This window comes from Peromyscus leucopus, chromosome 18, assembly GCF_004664715.2.
Source record: "Peromyscus leucopus breed LL Stock chromosome 18, UCI_PerLeu_2.1, whole genome shotgun sequence".
NCBI lineage: Eukaryota > Metazoa > Chordata > Mammalia > Rodentia > Cricetidae > Peromyscus > Peromyscus leucopus.
This window is the reverse complement of record NC_051078.1, coordinates 20,587,170-20,601,071: the sequence shown is the minus strand read 5'-3', so window position 1 is coordinate 20,601,071 and position 13,902 is coordinate 20,587,170. Positions and strand designations below refer to the sequence as shown.

The 13,902-nt window shown below is 37.0% G+C and overlaps 1 protein-coding gene across 8 annotated transcripts in view; it reads right to left on the bottom strand.

Annotated features, from left to right (window-relative positions):
• Nav3 (neuron navigator 3) overlaps positions 1–13,902 on the bottom strand; it is a 767,863-nt gene that overhangs the window by 37,702 nt on the left and 716,259 nt on the right. For 7 of the 8 annotated variants that reach the window (XM_028873085.2, XM_028873083.2, XM_028873088.2 and 4 more), the window contains 5 exons: positions 12,670–12,781; positions 4,171–4,292; positions 3,357–3,377; positions 2,506–2,678; positions 826–979 (listed from right to left, as the gene is read on the bottom strand). In XM_028873085.2, the coding sequence (XP_028728918.1) occupies positions 826–979; positions 2,506–2,678; positions 3,357–3,377; positions 4,171–4,292; positions 12,670–12,781 (582 nt within the window). The remainder of the gene's footprint in view (positions 1–825; positions 980–2,505; positions 2,679–3,356; positions 3,378–4,170; positions 4,293–12,669; positions 12,782–13,902) is intronic. The other variant, XM_028873084.2, reaches the window with a different exon arrangement.

The following is a 13,902-nucleotide window of genomic DNA, read 5'->3' as shown; positions in this document are numbered from 1 at the left end:
GTTACTCCTGTTAAAAATCATATTAGACTTTCACAGGACAATGATGCCAGTTGCACTTCTGTGAATTCATGCCAACTGGACAAAGCAAAAAATAATTATAAGGTGATTTAAGTTCTTTCAGTACCTTAGCTAACAAGTGGGAAAGGTTTTATTTTGCAGAACAGGGCACCACACTCATAACAACCACAGAAACCTTTTTGTTCATCTCGACAGCAGCAGATAAACTACTTAGCATTTGCTTTTCTTATTTCCAGAGTCCGGGGAACCAAGTCATCATTGCTTCACAATGATAAAAAGGAAGGAGTCAGAGCACAGACCCTTTCTGAACTCTGACAGCAGATGCTTCCAAAAGTGCAGAAGCATTTCTGCCAAGACAGCATTCAAAATCACTTCTAGTCCCATATCCTAAAGCTTGTGATGAATGTCTTTAGTTTTCCTCATTATTTTCGTCTTTCAATAGAAAATGGGTAGAAGCGAGATTTCAAAAGAACATCTTTAAAGAGCCAACACAAAGGTAACTCATGGGAAAGTAAAGAAGCAAATTTCATAGTAGTTTCTTAAAACTCAACTGCCTGCCTGAATCCATTCACTTGTATGTGTCTCTTGAATTGCCCTGTAGGCCGGTTTGCCCTCCCATTGCCAACCTGGATTTGAGCAAATCCCCCATTTGGTATTAACAACGGAGTTGCAAAGACTGAATAAAAAAATAGAAATAGTGCATGGTGGTTTTCAAAGTAGAATTTGTTATCTCATGCCTATGAGAAGAGAAAAGGCTGGCTTTTTATCCTTCTATTTTGTTCCTTGAAGAAGGACGGATGCACAGACCTGCATCCGGTTCATGGCTTCCCGGATCTGATCAAGATGATGAGCTGAGCTGAGGGCCTCCAGCCTTATATCCGTTAATTTTAACTCCTTTTCTCTGAGCTCGCTCTTCAACTGCAGAATGATCTCTGCCTCAGCCTCGGTGCACTCACAGATCCTAAAGGAAAACCAAACACAAAATAGGTTGTCAGGAGAAGCCCGAGGATTAGGGAAAGGAATGATTCTTTTAAAGGCTGAACTTCAGAATATCCACCAGGTACAGAAGAAATTCCTTGCTGCTGGAAAAACCTACAGCAAAGGAGAGTTTTACCAGCACTCATTCATAGGTTCAAAACTGAAAACAGCTACTTCTCATTTCATCTTTTTGTCCTGTTTTCTGAAGTTTAAAAACAGTCTGGTATTATGGAATAAAAAGTGATCCTCAGAACTCCCTGGTGGCTGATACGGATAAAAGAAGCCATTGTGACATTCCATTGTGTATTTGTCAAGGGGCTTAACCCTCCATTTGTAACATGAAATTCTCCGTTTTTAAAGGCCAAATCATTATATTCTCAAAATGCTGATTTCTCCTTTTATAAAACCGTGCAAACAATAACCTTATTTGCCTCCATGCTGTCATTCAGCTTCCATGAAAATCCAATATAAATATTGTAGAAAATAAATTACAGAGATTAGTTTGGGACATTTAAATAGTGGATGAGTGTTACATAAACTTCCTGTTGGACGTTGAAGACTTAGGAGATCACAGCTAATGAAGCTAAGCCACCAATTTCAACCCACGCCAGGAAGCTAGCTGGAAACTATCTGAAGGTCACATCCACTATATCCTTATTTCTTTGTTTGGGTTTTATGGATAGCTTTGTTACGGACAATCTGCCAAAAGATTTCTTTATACTAGCTAATAACTTCCCCATTTAAAATCTGAAGGCTTGGGTAATTGATCACAAAATTTTTCCTTATATAAATAATGAAATTATGTAGTCAAAGCATAGTGGTACTGTTTTCTTTGCAGTTCTATGAAAGTCATTGTCATTGAGCATACAAGAAAATTTGCATTAAAGACTTTATAAAAACATATGGAATTATCTCACCAATTACATTTTACATGCTGTGTTTTTTTTTCTTAGACTCAAAATTTGGCTGCTGTAGAAATGTCATGTTATCTAATGCAAACAAAGACAAATGAATTTGGGGGAACTAATGTTTAGTTGAAAAACAAGGGACTATGTGAGGCTATAACACATGCAAAGGATTTTAGAAAAGGACAATAAAATCCATGGCTGGGTTAGAACCTGTGTCTTTACAGTTTCATGCAACACACTCTTTTACCGGGATCTATGCCTGTAGATCACAGGGCCATTTTTTCGTTTCTTGGGTGGCCAGACAAGGGGTGACCTGCATGTATGCACAGTTAGACAGACACATGGATAAACGCAAGTAGGAAAAAAAAAAAAGAATGATTTAGAAAGGTGTAGAATGCGATTGAGAAACACCAGAAACTAATAGAAAAAATATGAGAGAAACAAATCTCATCCACCATTCTAGCAAGAGTTGAAATGATTGGGAGAAACAGATGCTGTGTTTTGTGAAAGTGAGCCTGACTGCATTTAGGACATAGCCAAAGGCCTGGGCTGAAGTCAGTTTTGAAAAGTAGGTCAAAGTGCCACAAAGGGAGGAACTTACGCTGAGGCTGACTGGGAGGGCTTCATGGATGTAGAGCCACAGTCACCGGCATTGTGGGGTAGCTTGGGGGATGCTGGCAGGGAGGAGTCTGTCAGCTCTTCGATGTCTGAATGTGAGGATGGTGGCTTGGTGGACTTTTTCTTCCCAAACGCTTGTTTGAAAGAGCTTCTCAGCTGCAAGAAGGACAGAAGTCAGACGTTTGTCCATCTGAACTTGGAGGGATTGGCTTTGGGGCGTTAGTTTGCAAGGTGCCGTCCTAGCCACTGCCTGGGGTCAGTATATGTAAGCAGAGTATTAACAATGGCAGCACAGCATCCCTAAAACATTAATACTGTGCTCTCTTTCCCTTTTGTTCTTGTATTAATCCAGCGCAGCGCAAACATGGAGGGCTTTTAAAAAGTGCGAGGTCAAGGGCATGGCTGTCGGCACTCATTTAAAACTAAGCACCTTGAAGGGATCTCTGTTCCCAAGGCTTCTCTCTTCAAGGCAATTTGTTTTAAATGGCCACTTTAGCGCTACAATCAAGTCATATCCTGCTGACAGTACAAACTTAAAAAGCAAAATGAAATCAAATTCACCTAACACTTCATTAATTGTGATTTTTTTTCTATTCAAATTTCCAATTCCAAGACTATTCAAAACCAGAATTGGTGTCCCCTACAGCTCTATTCAGAAAGTGGTTTTTACTTCTCTTTAAAATTTGAGATTAAAATGAAAAGGCACAAAGAAAAGACATTCAAGGTAATCTGCTTTTAAAAGGTATAAAAGCCTGCTGCCAAAATGAATAGCATTCATGCCAAGGTAGGGTGTTTTGTATAGACGCATGCCAAATGTCCACGGTTTACATTCACCTCACTTCCTCTCGAGTTCACCTTGCAGAAACATGAAAGAGTGTGGAATTACAAATCAAGGGAATGAAGGCTGATCAGTATTTTAAAATATTACCTGCATAAACATTGTGTTGAAACAAAAAGATATTTGTTTTCATTATTTACAGAAAAGCACCAAAGTCCCAACTCGTTTTGAGTTTCCTCAAAAAGTTATATTTATGTGAAGGTTGACTTCTGTCTCAAGGTATTGACAAAAATTCTGTCCTTTACTGTCCCCCACTTTTTTTAGTGGCTGATTAATGTTGTCACAAATTATGAAAAATATATCTAGTGAATTTATGCATAGTTCTTTTAAAGTTCATTTCTATATTCCTACTATGGTCCATTCAGTATTCCGACCATGCTCTGTTGGATATATACATACATGCCAATAGAAGCTAATGTAGTTGATTTCTTATGGGCTGGTGCTCTATTCACTATACATTCTGTAGAATCTAGGGCTTGGGAAGGACTTAGGTTTCAAGGTTTCTCCTTCCCCCTCCCATCACTATTTCCACCATCCTCATCCTAATTGCAATCTTCTTCTTTGTCTCCATCATGATCATAAAGCTGGCTCTTGCTCTCCACCTTAGCTCCACCCAGCATGTGTGCCCTTCAGCACCCTGTCTGCCTATCCTTAGGAGAGGTAAAGAACTTGAGAAGTGGATCCCAGAGTGGAGCTCTGTCAACTGCTGGAGATCTCTAAAGCCACGCCCACCCCACCCCGCCCCACAAGTAAAAGCTAAGTCCCCCGAGTTATCACAGGATCTGAATTTGACTAGAGGGGATGTCTTACCCAGTTTTTCTTTTTCTTTTTCTTGGAGTCGGCATCGTTACCACTGCCAATGCTGGAGTGGCTTGTAGCGCTGTTGATACTAGAAACACTTTCAGAGGAATGCTGTCTTCTGATGCGGAGATCTAGCAACAGACAGGGGGCGTCAAGTTCATTCACCTTCTCAGTCTGAAGACACGGGGTGTGTGGCTTTAAAGCTAATCAAGGCTCTACAGCTCACTCTACTGAAGTTCTGGTCTGATGCATTGAATAAAGTATAACCATATTTGTTTTAATTAACTGAGCTGCATTCATGAAGAGTCAATGGGACTCTCAAATGGGCCCATGGCACCAAGCCGTTTGAAGAGTTTTGAGTTTAGTACAACCCCCGAATGGCTCAGCTCTGTGATTTTCACCAATATCTAAATTAGACAGCACTTCCAAACTGATTTGTTTCTAATGATTAGTTCCATGGAACCAATGAAAATTCACAAGATGTTAACAATGAATTCTGTCTTTTTATTATTTGTGCTATGCATGAAGTTACCAAGGCCAAATTCATTAACTTCCCATTTCATGGAATCGGAGCAGACTAGTTCTGAAACAATCCTTGCAAGTCATGCAAGCAAGCACTTCATTTCATAGGTGACGGTCATGAACTGCAAAGAACTTCCATAACTTGACCATGGTAAAAGAAGGGGCAAGGAAAGACCTCCAAGTGACTTCTGATCAAATAAAACTACCTTTCCCCTCCTGTGTGTGTGTGCGTGTGTGTGTGTGTGTGTGTGTGTGTGTGTGTGTGTGTGTACATGCCATCAATTTCTATGCAAGAGCTGAAGTAGGCTATTTTGTAAATTAAACAGATAATAACTTTAATATAGTACAATTTTTACAAACACATCCCTGGTCCCTGACCCAACATAGAACAGTAAACAGTAATATCAAAAGCAATAGCAATGCTTAACATGTCCTGATGTGCTTAATATGTTTAACTACTAAATATAATCATGCACACTGTTGCATATCTGAAAAATGGTGGTGTGACCATTGGTGCTACATTAATTCTAATATCTGTTGCATGGTTGTGGTATAGTTTTAAAGATATGTATTTCAACTTAGAGAAGATATTTGAAAGAGAATGGCATTTGGTATTCAATATTTTACAAACACATCTATCAATTCCAAATAATTAGCTTATAGTAATTAGAGCTATTAGAATTAAAAGTTAAATTAAAATTTTATCTTATTTGCAGCAACCTGATATTGTTAGTGGAACACCAAGAACATATATAAAGTAAAATTTGCTTTTAAGATATACTTGTAGTATATTTAATTTGCATCAATGTAGATCAGCCCAACAAATAAACATTTCAAAGGAACTTGTAAGATGTCAATAATTACTATATGACATTTAAAAAGTTTTATGGGAAGCCTATTTTTTTCTGATGGGAGACAGAAGAGGAGTGGACCTGGGGAGGGGGGTGACTGGGAGGAAGAGCGGCGGGGGGGAAACCGCAGTAGGGATGTATTATAAATGAAGACAAAAGCAAAAAAGGAAAATAAATTAAAATAAAACGAGTTTTGCCAATGAAAACATTTCCATAGAAATAATAGTATGGAATAAAGTTTGATCCATTTATCAATTTAATAAGGAGTCAGAATAGCAAATGGCAGGGGACTACAAGTTATTATTTTGAAAGAATAATGGAAGCAAGTGATTGCTTAAAGAGGATACAGATGAAACTAAATATATCTTCATAATTTTCATAGTTATATGCATACAACCAATATGTTAGGATTTATAGCAAGGCAATCATATTGACCAATCTTATAGAAGGATAGAGTAGTACTATTTCTTCAGAATCCTTGGAGTTTGGTCTCTTACAATGATTTTTAACAGTAATGATAAAAAAATATTTATTGTTTCTAAATGTCTATAATATTACCAACCTAAAACCTAGATCAATGAATTCATGTGTGCTGTTTTCATTTCACATAAAGGATGCTGGTATCCTTTGATCTACTAATACAGAAGTCATGCAGGGTAGCAGGATAATCTTCATATTTCAATTTCCTCTGCAGTTGACCATGAGCTTACGTAAACAAGGTCTAGATTTTGCTACCTTTTTCCTAATAACTCTCACAAATAGAGCAAGTCATTGTAAAAAGGGTTATAGAGTCTAAGTTATATTAAGAATTAATAAACTGTGTTCCAATAATTTTATACAGACCAAATTCATAAAGGCATGTCCTTCCCCCTCATTCATTTCCCATATCTCATCATCTGCACCACCACTGCCCAGCTGAAGAGACCAATTGTGGAATATTAGTTGAAGATATGTTACATCTGTTTATGCTGTGGAACATTTGTTTAATGATGCAAAGATGCGTTGCATTCTTTTATGTAGCCTTTGTTTGACTCTGTGAAGTTGTGTTACTTTGCCTGTCTAAAACATCTGGTTAGTCTAATAAAGAGCTGAATGGCCAATAGCTAGGCAGGCGAAAGGATAGGCAGGGCTGCCAGGCAGAGAGAATAAATAGAAAAAGAAAAAGAGAAGATTGAGGAGCAAAGGAGAGGAAGAGAGGAAGACTCCAGGGGCCAGCTACACAGCAAGCCACAGAGAAAGATATACAGAAATAAAGAGAAAATTCCAGAGGGAAAAGATAGATGGGACAATTTAAGTTAAGAAAAGCTGGCAAGAAACAAGGCAAGCTATGACCAGGCATTCATAAGAGAGAATAAGCCTCTTATTGGGGAGCTGGGTGGTAGGCCCCCAAAGAGCTAAGAGTAAAAAGAGTAAAAGAACCAACTACAACCAATACCACTTACTAACTGTACCACAAGAACATCTATCAAGTTACTTTCTAACCATTCTATAAACAGGAGTCAGAAAACTGTTTTTAGAAGAAAAATTTCAACATTGTTCCTATACTTCAAAGCTTTTAATGGATTCTAATTTTCATGAGGACAGAACATAGTTTGGCTCCTCAATAATACTCACTATCCATGTCCCTTAGGAATCTGGTCAGTATTTAGGCCGTCATAAAGGATCTATACATTTCATCTAGTCTTCTTACTGTTCTTGCATGAGATTCATAAAGACACCTATCTCTTTGTTTGTGGCCCAAGGTCCTCTGGGAATATTCTTCCCTACATGATTTCAGATTTACTCTTTGTATTTTCTCTTAAATGCCACTACAATGAAAAGTTCTTTCCTGACTATGCAGGAACTATAGCTATTTTTTTTATTATTCTCTATATCCAGTGCCTTGTACACAACACAGTATATAGGAGATAATTAATATATGGGGGAATTCTAATTGTTCATTCAATATAACCATGTACATTTACCACTATTCTAAAGAGTATTTACAGTTATCCATGATTTCACACACACACACACACACACACACACACACACACGATAATATATAAAACTGATCTATAGCTGATAGTTAAAGAAAATCTCCTATGGACTGATATTATATTTGGGTAAAGAAAAGAACAATTTCCATACTTTTAATTTTCAGTCTTTTGACATTTTTGCTATATTTTTCAAATATAATCATATACATGAGTATGTATATATTTGTATTCCTTTAAATATATTGTAATCTAGTGGGTGCGTTACTCATTTTTATTTCTATATTTAAGACACAGTAGAATACCAAATACAAGAATTTAAAGAGATTTATAAAGGAATACATACTTTTTGTGGTAGGCTTACTTAACAGACTGGTAATAAATACAGCATAAAAATGTAGAGAAGAACAGTGGGTTAGCAGGTGGGATTTTGCCAGTTTGGCCTGTATGGAAAAGTGTCACATCACTGCATATATTTATCGTAGGGCTAGATGTCAAGAATGTAGAGAAAGTTACAGTTTCAAAGTTTCAAAGACAGCATTTCAACCTCATCAGCTGAGTAACCAGTGAAAGCTACATGGTTTATACTGCCAACTATTTTCACCATGCACCATCGGCTGTTAATGAAATACAAACAATGTGTTTGTAGTCAAAGAATTGAATGTTGTTTCAATATTTTAGAAATATAAATCATTCTATAATGCTAAGGTTCCGTTTTTGATCATTCTAAAGGTGCAACATTTAAATAGTTGTAATGCTTCTAGACGATTTTAGACATAGCTTATTATCCATCCTATACTTCCAAGCAAAGAAATCCCTGCATTTGAATTCCAGCAGATACATTGAGCTACCTGTTGCCTGAGATAAAAGGAATCCTTCCAGAAAGTTTCACTTCAGTGACTTGTGTTGTATTAAGGATTAAGCCTTCTTAAAGCCCTTCTGGACCTATTTACGACATGAAGATTTAGAACATAAGCTGCTTTATTATAGCTCTGAGATAAGCCTTAAATATGCAGTAATTTTCCATGCAGCATATAAATCAACTTCCCACATGGAAAGTTGCTGAATTCTTAACAGAAGTAGCTCAAGAAAATGAGTCTGTCTTTCATAGTAAGTATACCCCTTTATGTATTTTTTTTTGTAAATTTTAAATTCAACTATATAATTTTTGATTTTTTATTCCTTCCTGTAATCTTTGGCTAAGCCTCTTTGTGGTGGTTTGAATAGACTCATGTGTTTGAATGCTTGGTCCATACAAAGTGGTACTATTAGGAAATGTAGCCTTGATGGAGTAGGTGTGACCTTGACAGAGGAAGTGTGTTACTTTGGGGCAGGCTTTAAGGTCTCATAAGCTCAAGCCAGGCCTAGAGGCTCAAGTCTCTTTCTGCTGCCTTTGGATACAGATGTAGAAACCTTAGTTCCTTTTCCAGCACCATGTCTGCCTGCCTGCTGCCATGCTTTCCATAATGATGACAATGAACTAAAATTCTGAACTGTAAGTCAGCCCCAATTAAATATTTTCCTTTATAAGAGTTGCCATAGTCATAGTGTCTCTTCACAGCAATGAAAACCCTAAGACACTCCCATACATATATGGCATTACCACAGTCAAAATACAAATTAAAAGACTTTCCAGCATTATTTAAAAAAAGATACATTTAATAGGTTTAGGGGAGGAATGTAAATATGAATACTATTTCCAGAAATAGATCACAGGGGACTTTATCTAGTTTAGGGGGCTAGGAGGCCTGCTTTGTCTAAATCCTGCAGTTTTCCAAAATGTTTTAATTTTTAACAAATAGTGGAGAATATTAGACGTAAGTAGGTTGTAACAAGACATTCAGGATAGAGAACAATTTCAATATGGAATGCACAAAATGCCACAAACGCAAGAGGTAAAGCCAAGAACAGAGTCTGGAACATAATTACTAATCACTGAATATTTGTTGAGTGAGTTAAGCTGGTAAAAAGAGATAGTGTCACATTTAACAGTTTGTATTTCTCACTGCAGACAATGGGACTCTGGTTAATACATGTTTTTATACAACTTCTCTGGCTTTGATGTGAGGGATGGTGTAGTCCAGGGGTTCTCAACCTATGGGTCATGACCCCCAAAATTATTGTAAAATACAGGTATTTACATTACCAATTATAACAGGAGCAAATTTACAATTATGAAGTAGCAACAAAGATAATTTTATGGTTGTGGGGGTCACTACAACATGAGGAACTGTATTAAAGGGTCGCAGGTAGATTATAGAAGGTTTTTCATGTGTGTGGTATTGGGAATTAGAATTAGGGCCCTGTATGATAAACAGTCACTCTATGACTGAGTTATCTCCTCCGCCCAAATATAGGAAGAAATTAAGAAATGTAGAGCCTATGGAGGAGTTCATAGTCAGAGTTCAGGGGAGAGATGATGGATGGTGATGGGATCAGAGAAAAGTAAACTTTCAAGAGCTATTGAAGGCATGGAGTCAATAAAAACCAAAGATATATTGAGTCAGGAGAATAGTGCTAATGGTTGACATGTATCATTTCTGGCTGTTAAAACAAGACGGGTAATACTATTTTAGAGACAACGGATGCTGAAATAGAGGAAACCTGAGTGGAAAGAAGACAAGTTGAAAATGTTGATCTTCAGATGCCAAAGATAAACCCAAAGACATCCTGGTGAGTTTCTCCTTTGGCATCAATAGATGAGCTTGTTTTCAAGGCAGATTAGGCAGTTCTTAGTAAAAGCAATAATTGTAGCTAGAGTAGTAAATGAATTCATAGAATTTTAGATAGGATATATAAAACCATAAGGTTCAGAATCATAACGGAGGAGAATCTAGGATACCAATAATGAGAAATGGATACAGAAGGGTGAATGAATATTTAACAAAGAAAACTTTAATAGGAATCTAGAAAGAGAAGAAACATCAAAACTGCTCAGGAAATAATCCTAGCAATTGGTACATGGAACTGCATGTCACTGAAAAGTTTCTGTAAAACAAAGGAAACCATTAGGCAAAATAAAGAGACAGCCCACAGAATGGCATTCCAACTCTACATCTAACAAGAAACTAACATGTAGAATCTACACAGAACATGAAAATTTAAATATCAGGATTGAGAGATGGCTGAAATGTTAAGACCATCGATTGCTCTTTCAGAGGACCCAGGTTTGATTCCCAGCACCCACATGGAAGCTCACAACCATTTGTAATTCCAGTCCCATAGGATCCAATGCCCTCTTCTGGTTTCTGTGGACTTAAAGCAACATGCATTGCCCAGACATACATTGAGGCAAAACACTCATAAATAATGAATATTATGAAAATTTAAAATCTTAAATACCAAAATAGAAGTTACCCAATCGATAACTGGGCTAATGAATTGGATAGACAGTTCTCAAAGGAAAAAGTAAAAATAGCCAATAAATATATGATAAAGTGTTCAACATCATTAGGCATCAGGGAATATAAATTAAAATGCTTTGAGATTCCTCCCAACTCTAGTTAGAATAACTGTCTTCAAGGCCATCAAGAATGCTAGCAAGGGGGGGTGGAGGATGGAATTAGTCCATAGTAACTAGTCTATAGTAACTGGTCCACAATAACAGGTCCATAGCAACCACTTCAGCTCCTATGGAAAGGAGCATGGAAGTTTCTCACCGAAACTAGTAGTAGAGCTATCATATGACTCAGCTCCACCACCGAAGGTATATACCTGAAAGATTCTAAGTCATCATACCATAGAGACACTTGCACAGCCATGTTTATGTGGCACTATCCTGATAACCAAGACAAGGATCTAGCCTAGATGTTCACCAAAAGGTAATAGGTAAAGACATTCTGATACATTTAGATAATGGAATTTTATCTAGCTGTCAAGAAAAACCAAAATCATTACATTTGTAGGAAAATGGATGGAACTGGAGATCACTGTGCTAAGAGAGATAAGCCAAGCTCAAAAGAGAAATCCACATATTTTTTTTTTCTCATGCAAAGTGTGGACTTAAATTTATATGTGTATGTAGAACATTAAAGAAGAAAGTGATTGTGAGAGGGGGTAAAAGGGCCAACAGGAGGGTGTGATTGAACAAGAAAGATGAATGGAATATATGGACCATGAGAGCAGAAAATGGAACCATTTTCAGGAAGGTAGGAGATCAGAAAGAGGGGAAGAAAGGTGAGAGAAGAAAATAGCATGTGAGGGGAGTTAGAACAAAATACTATGACATATATGTATGAAATGTCATGATGATTAAAAATATGCTCCATAAAGAACAAGGTATGACAGCATGAATATTAGCAAACAATAAACATTTCAAGTGTAAGGGTTTGGGCATCAGTAGTAGAATCTATTTTCCTGCCCAATACAAGAAATTTAAATACTTAATGAATTAAGCATTATATACATTATTATTGGCCCTGGACAAAATAGTTTTGGTCGAAGGGTGGGAATAGGGGATGTCATCCAGTGGGTTGAAAAGTCATTAGTAATTGAAGATGCTGAAAGAATACAAAATTATTTTCCAGAACTTTTCTGGAAATGAGAAAAGAGGGGATAAGACATCTATTCAGGATTTATGATAGGATTTGAAATTGAAGGAAGAATGAATGTGCTTGAACCTGCTGATAAAATCAGGACATAAATAAATAGAACATACGTAAAGAAATTAGGACTTAAAAAAAATGAGCATTTCTTTCGCAGCATTCCAAGGCATGGGGATGGGGGCAAAGAATCACACAGGTATGGTAATGGTACATTTTTATCTGGCTCCTGGTTACTTTAAAACTGGCTACAGGAAATGTACCTTCTCACTGACTCTACCCATAAGACCTTGCTCCCAGTGTCCAATGGATCTTGATTAGCATATCCATTGCTAGGCTTCATTTGCTTGAACTCGGATATATTAAGCAACTCTCAACCTATTAACTTCAATGCACTAGTTCAAGTAGAGAAGAATGTATGTACGACTGGATATAAGTTTATAATTTAAAAATCACCTGCTAATGAAAGCTAATGCTCACAGAGGTTGGAATTCTGAAGAAATTGACTCTACTTACTAGACAAGGTGGCACCATTGAGTAAGTGAAACTTTACTGTGACTAATGCATACAACCAATGCTCACTGTATGGGATGACACAGGACACCATTTTAAGGATACCTTTGGGAGGGTGGTCTGGGCCATTCAGCGCACCCTGAATGGCTGCCTGGGCAGCAGAGTTCTGGGCTTTCAGCATTTCAATGGTTTCCCGTAGTTCTATAAGTTCAGACTCCTGTGGAATGATCAGAATTTGCAAGTTTAATGTCTAGAAAAAATTAAAATGTCATTGTTCATACTTCACTGTCAAATGGGTTTGATATTATGTAGCCCTACACTCCTGAAGGAGTTGGATGCTTGGTTGATCTTGTCGAATTGTATCTAAATTTTTGTTAGCTTAAAGAAAGAATTTGAAGAATCCTGTCCTATAAAAGTAGTCTCAAGAGTCCATAACCCTTTCAAAGGGGAGTTCATAGCTGATCCCTTCAAAGCAATGCAAGATAAACTATCACTCATTTTAGCATTACCTATGGGAACATTAGATGTTAGATCTCAATATTTCCACATTACACTGTGTTGCCTTTGCTGTCTTTAGATTTTGTCTGAAATGCTTTGTACCTCAGGAACTGATTCTCTGTCTTCAAGTGTAAATCTAGGCACTCATTCCGAACTCAGTTCTTTGAGTTGTCACCTTACTATGTTCAGATGGCACATCGAAGTCACCTTAGAGTTCTGATATTTTTTCAATGCATCAGTGAATAGAAACAAACATGAAACACAAAGTCCTTATATATTAAATTATAAATAATGGCAGTGTTCTTTCTCAGTCTCTCCTAGAACAAAAAGGGAAAGCTAGGCAATTTCACTTCAGAAAATTGCCTCATATGCTGGAATGTCCAGTAACGCTTCTAAGCTTAGGTAGACACTGCAATGGTTGGAAATAACACGGGAAATTAGAATAGATACATGCTAAGTGCCTCATGTTTGTTTCCCCCTCTCTTTCCCTCTTTTTTTTTTTTTTCTGAGAAAAGCTTTCACTCTGTTGATCAGGCAACAATACAATGCCTCAGCCTCCCAAGTTCTGCAGTTACAGGCTTGAACATCATGCCATATTTTATGCATGTATATGCCTAAGTATCTCACTTATTCATGATAGACACTAGTTAGAGTTAAAAATAAACTCTTATGGACTTAACAGTTTATAAATAAAAACTAATCATGACAATTAGAAGGAAATTACTAAATTTATACATGGATTTTCAAATAATTCACTGTAATCATTCATTTCTCATAGAGGAAACATATCGTACTGTAGACAATTTGCAACCCAGTTCATCGAAACGACACAGTCTACCC